The sequence below is a fragment of the Aptenodytes patagonicus genome, unplaced genomic scaffold (genome assembly GCF_965638725.1).
Source record: "Aptenodytes patagonicus unplaced genomic scaffold, bAptPat1.pri.cur scaffold_203, whole genome shotgun sequence".
Classification (NCBI taxonomy): domain Eukaryota; kingdom Metazoa; phylum Chordata; class Aves; order Sphenisciformes; family Spheniscidae; genus Aptenodytes; species Aptenodytes patagonicus.
This window is the reverse complement of record NW_027472138.1, coordinates 29,057-34,329: the sequence shown is the minus strand read 5'-3', so window position 1 is coordinate 34,329 and position 5,273 is coordinate 29,057. Positions and strand designations below refer to the sequence as shown.

Here is a 5,273-nt window from a genome sequence, read left to right as displayed (position 1 = left end):
GAAGGCGCCGTCACCCTGTCCCATCGCTCCCATCGCTTCCCCCCCCCCGTTTTTTTCGGCCGAATCTGGAATCACACGCAGATAAAACGGGGCGGGGAGGGCACGGGGGGGTGGGGGGGCACCCACCTCCGGGCACCCGCAGCCGAAGGGGCACAAACCGGTCGGGGTTTTCGGCAGCGGTTCCTTGGCCGCCACTGAGCAGGGACCCCCCCCCCCCCCCAAACCTCCCCCCCTGCACCCCGACCCTCCGCTCCCCCCTCTCCTTCCCAGCCGTAAGCAGATTTACGCTTAACCCATCCCCTCCCTTTATATCCCCAGGTGATGCTCCCTGAGACCCTCAGAGGGTTTCTCCGGCCCAGCGGCTCCCGCCTGGGACGATCCCCCCCGGCGGGGCCACAGGTGAGCGGGGCCTGGGGGGGCTGGGGTCCCCGTTCCCCCCCACACACACGCACACGCCCCGGGACCCCGCGGGAAGCGGTTGGGGATGGCGGTTTGGGGGTTTTTTTGGCGATGCCGAACCCCCTGCAAGTGAGGACACGACCGTCCCCGTGAGTTTGCAGCGGCATGGCCTGTCCCGGCCACGTCGGGGAGGTCACGTACCACCGGTGGTGGGTGCACCCCCTGGTTCTGGGTGCATCCCCCATGCAGGGTGCATCCCCCGGTGCTGGGTGCATCCCCCTGGTGCAGGGTGCATCCCCGGTGCAGGGTGCATCCCCCCGGTTCAGGGTGCTTCCCCCCGGTGCAGGGTGCATCCCCGGTGCAGGGTGCATTCCCAGTGCTGGGTGCACCCCCCCGGTGCTGGGTGCATCCCCTGGTGCAGGGTGCATCCCCGGTGCAGGGTGCATCCCCAGTGCTGGGTGCACCCCCCCGGTGCAGGGTGCATCCCCAGTGCTGGGTGCACTCCCCTGGTGCAGGGTGAATCCCCCGGTGCTGGGTGCATCCCCCCGGTGCTGGGTGCATCCCCAGTGCAGGGTGCATCCCCCAGTGCTGGGTGCACCCCCCTGGCGCAGGGTGCATCCCCCAGTGCAGGGTGCATCCCCCGGTGCTGGGTGCTTCCCCCCGGTGCTGGGTGCATCCCCCGGTGCTGGGTGCATCCCCCGGTGCTGGGTGCTCACCGTCGGGCCCCTCTGCTTTCTGCTCGCAGGCTGGAGGATGGAGCGTGCCCGCGTGTCCCAGGGGCTGCCCGTCCTGCCCGGCTCCTGCTGGGTATCAGGTGAGCGCCCAGCGGAGCCCAGCGAGCGGGGCAAAGCTTTGGGGAGGGAAGGGGCGAAGGGCCCACCCTCAGCCCCCCGCTTTCCTCCCCGCCTGCCCCCAGGGTCGGTCCCTCTCTGCAGACCCGCAGCCACTCCGGGATGGGGCACGGATCTCGTCACCATCCTCCCCGGAGCTGAAAAGCAGCTGCCTTGGGGGGGGGAGCAGTGACCTTGGGGTGATGTCCCCCGGTCCCCAGAGAGCCCTAAGCGTGGCCCGCTCGCCCCGCAGGGCTGGCCTTCCCCGACTGGGCGTACAAAGCTGAGTCCAGCCCCGGCTCCCGGCAGAACCAGCTCTGGCATTTCATCCTGGAGCTGCTGCGGAAGGAGGAGTTTCGCCATGTCATCGCCTGGCAGCAGGGCGAGTACGGGGAGTTCGTCATCAAGGACCCCGAGGAGGTGGCCCGGCTGTGGGGTCAGAGGAAACGCAAACCCCAGATGAACTACGACAAGCTGAGCCGGGCGCTCAGGTGCCGCAGGAGATGGGGGGGGGTGAGGAGGGCAGAGCCCTCGCCGTCCCAGGGGACCCCACGGGGTGGCATCCGCCGTCCAGGGGGACCCCTTGGTTCCCAGCCCTCGGCGGGGGTGTCCGTCCACCCGTCCCCCCCCCCGTTAACGTCCCCGCCTCCCCCCCCCAGGTACTATTACAACAAGCGCATCCTGCACAAGACCAAGGGCAAACGCTTCACCTACAAGTTCAACTTCAGCAAACTCATCTTCCTCAACTGCCCGCTGTGGGATGCCCGCTGCCCGTCCTCGCTGCCAGGCGCCACCAGCCTGTGCCACCCCCCCGCCGTGCCCCCCGCCGTGCCGAGCCGGGTAGGGGATCCGGGGGGGACACCCCTGGGGACAGGCTGCCCTTCCCCAGCGCTGCCACGTCCCCTTTCATCCCCCCCCCAGTTGGTGCCGAGCGTGCTGCTGAGCCGGCGGGTGCTGGAGGAGCCGCTGGCCTGGCACCGGGGTCCCCGGCACCCCGACATGCTGGAGAAGAGGGCAGCCGTCGCCGGGACCCGTAAGTGTGGGGCCAGCGGGGCTGGCTGGCGTGGGCAAGTGCCGGCACCCAGGACGCTGCTGCTTGCGCAGGCAGGGGGATGCATCGGGGGCAGGCAGGGCAGGGGGCTGCAGGGGGGGCGGAGAGCAGCGGGTGCCGGGGCTTTTGTGGGTGCAGGGTGCGGTGGGGCTCGGGGCCCTTGGTGCGGGCAGGAGGGCCCTGCCTGCAGACCCAGCGCGGGCGGGCGGGCGGGCAGGGACGCCGCCGTTACTGGTCCCACAGCAGCACCCAGTGGCTGTGGCTGGGAGAGGGGACGGGGCACCCACTCGGAGGGTGCCGAGGCCAAGGGAGAAGGGACCGGCTGGAGCACCCCGGGGTGCTGCCCGCGCCCCGCGGCGTGACCCCAGCTCGCCGTGCCACGCGCCGCCGTCGGCCGCGCTCACTGCACTCCCCGTCTCTTGCTGCCCGCAGGCCTCGGCTCCGCATCCCCCCCATGCCTGGGGGGCTCCTGCTGCCGGCTGGGGGTCCCGGAGGAGCTTCCCCACCTGCCTGCCTTCCCCCTGCCGCTGCCGGCCCTGGGACCCCCGGCACCCGCCTGGGCCACCATCCCCGGCCACGTCCTGGTCCCCCCCAGCCGCCCCTTGCCGCTGCTGCCCCCCCAGCCAGGGGTCCCCGGCCACGAGGGGCTCCCCACATCGGTGCTCCTGCACCCCGGCTTCCCCCCCAGAGCCTTCCCTGGGCTCCCGCTCGTGGCCAGGGGGTTGGTGCCGGAGGCCCCATCATCCCAGCCGGGGGAGGAAGGCAAGGAGGAGGAAGAGGAGGAGGAGGAGGAGGAAGGCTGGCGTGGTGCCACCGCTGTGCAGAGCCGCCCCGGGGTGAAGCTGGAGCTCAAGGGCAGGGGGACGGGCAAAAGCGGGGTGCTCCCGGCCAGCAGCTTCGCACCCCCCCGGCCCCCCGGTTGGTCCCTCCAGCCGCCCTAGGGTGGGCTGTGTATCGGGGCGGGGGGGGGGGGGGGAGGCAGCCACGACACCCCCTCATCCCCCCCATCCCAACCCCACAGCACCCCGGGACGTGGCTGACATCCCCAGTGCAGCCCCCGGGGTCCGGCTGAGCCCCCCCCGCGGGGTCTGGGGTGCCCCTGCGGCCCCCAGGCTCAGCCTTTGCCCCCCCCCCCCCCGGCCGTTGGGTCCCTGCCTGCACGCAGCTGCCGGTCTCGCCCTGCCTGTACAAAGGGCAGGAACCAGCCTTCCCCCCCCCCCCCCCAATAAACCAGTTTGCAGAGAGGGGTCTGGCTGTTCTCGCCCCGGGTGGCACCCCAAATCCCGGTGGCACCCCAACGCCACCGTCACCGCGGAGGGGAGGCTGCGTCCACGACCCCAAACTCCCCTGGGGGCGTGCAAATGGGATTTCGGGGGACAGCGGTGCGGGGGGGGGGGGATGCAGGCAGGACTGGCTGGCCCCCAAAAAGCCGATGTGGTCCCGGGGGGCAGCAGGAGGCTGGGAGCCGGTTCGGGATTTGGGGTGCAGAGGGGACGAGCCAGGGGGACGAGCCAGGCAGCCGCCGCTCGCTCCCAGGGATTCCCGGAAAACGGTTCATTTTCATTTTCACTTTTCCATGTTTTCTGCGCTGGGAAATCTGCGGGGGCAGGAAGGGGGGAAAGCGCCTCGCTCTCCTTTTTGGGGACCCCCTCTGTCCTCCTCTCGTGGCAACAGGGCACCTGTGGGGACTCAAGGGGTGGCGAGGGTTTGGGGGGGCTCCTTGCGAGGCACCCCTCAGTGGGGTGTCAGGGGGTGAGCCCCCCTGTCCCCTCTGAAGCCTTGTGCCCCCCAAATCCCGGCTGCGGCTAAGACCCCCCCCCATACCTGGGGTACAGGTGGGACCCCTATAACCGGGCTGTGTCTGTGGGTCCCCCCACAGCTGGGCTGTGACGGGGGGTCCCAGCAGACCCCGGCCACATGCTGGTCCCCAATGACAGGCTGCAGTGGGGTCCCCCCGTACCGGGGCTGTGTCTAGGGGTCCCCCCATACCTGTGTCTATAGATCACCCCATACGTGGGTCCCCCTGTACCCGGGCTGTGTCTAGGGGTCCCCAATACTGAGGCTGTATCTGTGGGTCCCTCCACACCCAGGTGTCCCCGTGGGTCCCCCATACCCGGGTGTCCCCGTGGGTCACTTACACCCAAGTCTTGCCGTGGGTCCCCCACACCCGGTTATCCCCATGGGTCCCCCCACATCCATGCTGTCCCTGTGGGTCCCCCACAACTGGGTCTCCCCATGTGTCCCCCCACACATGAGTCTCCCCGAGGGTCCCCCCCCCATACCCGGGTACTCCCCGTGTGTCCCCCCCCACCTGAGTCTCCCCGTGGGTCCCTCATACCCGGGTGTCCCTGTGGGTCACTTACACCCAAGTCTTGCCGTGGGTCCCCCACACCCGGGTATCCCCATGGGTCCCCCCACATCCATGCTGTCCCCGTGGGTCCCCCACACTCAGGTATCCCTGTGGGTCCCCCCACATCCATGCTGTCCCCGTGGGTCCCCCACACCCGGGTATCCCCATGGGTCCCCCCACATCCATGCAGTCCCTGTGGGTCCCCCACAACCGGGTCTCCCCGTGGGTCCCCCATACCCGGGTCTCCCCGTGGGTCCCCCCGATCCACGCTGTCCCCGTGGGTGTCCCCCCCCCCCCCGCCCCGCCCCGCCGGGTGTCCCCGCGGGTCGTCGTGTGTCCCCCTCCACCGCCCTCCTCCCCCGCACGGACCCCGCCGGCGCTGCCCCCTCGGCGGCGGCGGCGGGGGCCGGGCGAGCCCGGGGATTGGGAGCGGGCGTAGGCCTCTCCCTCGGCCCGGCCCCCAGCGCCGCCGGGCGGGTCGGGGGGGGGGCCGCGCCGCCGCCGCCGCCGCCGCCGCCGCCGCCGCCGCGCCGAGCCGAGCCGAGCCGAGCCGGGATCAACGCCGGAGCGGGGGGTCGGGCCCCGCCGCCGCCGAGGCCGCCGCCGAGGCCGCCGGGGATGGTGGCGGCCGGAGCGGGGCGGC

At 71.7% G+C, this 5,273-nt stretch overlaps 1 protein-coding gene across 1 annotated transcript; it reads left to right on the top strand.

The window, feature by feature from the left end:
• Positions 1-1,152: 1,152 nt before the first annotated feature.
• Positions 1,153-4,170, top strand: LOC143173745 (ETS translocation variant 3-like protein). The gene is made up of 5 exons (XM_076363897.1): positions 1,153-1,213; positions 1,483-1,720; positions 1,889-2,069; positions 2,151-2,262; positions 4,160-4,170. Exons 1-5 carry the CDS (start codon positions 1,153-1,155, stop codon positions 4,168-4,170), a joined length of 603 nt encoding a protein of 200 aa, XP_076220012.1.
• The last annotated feature ends 1,103 nt before the right edge of the window (positions 4,171-5,273 follow it).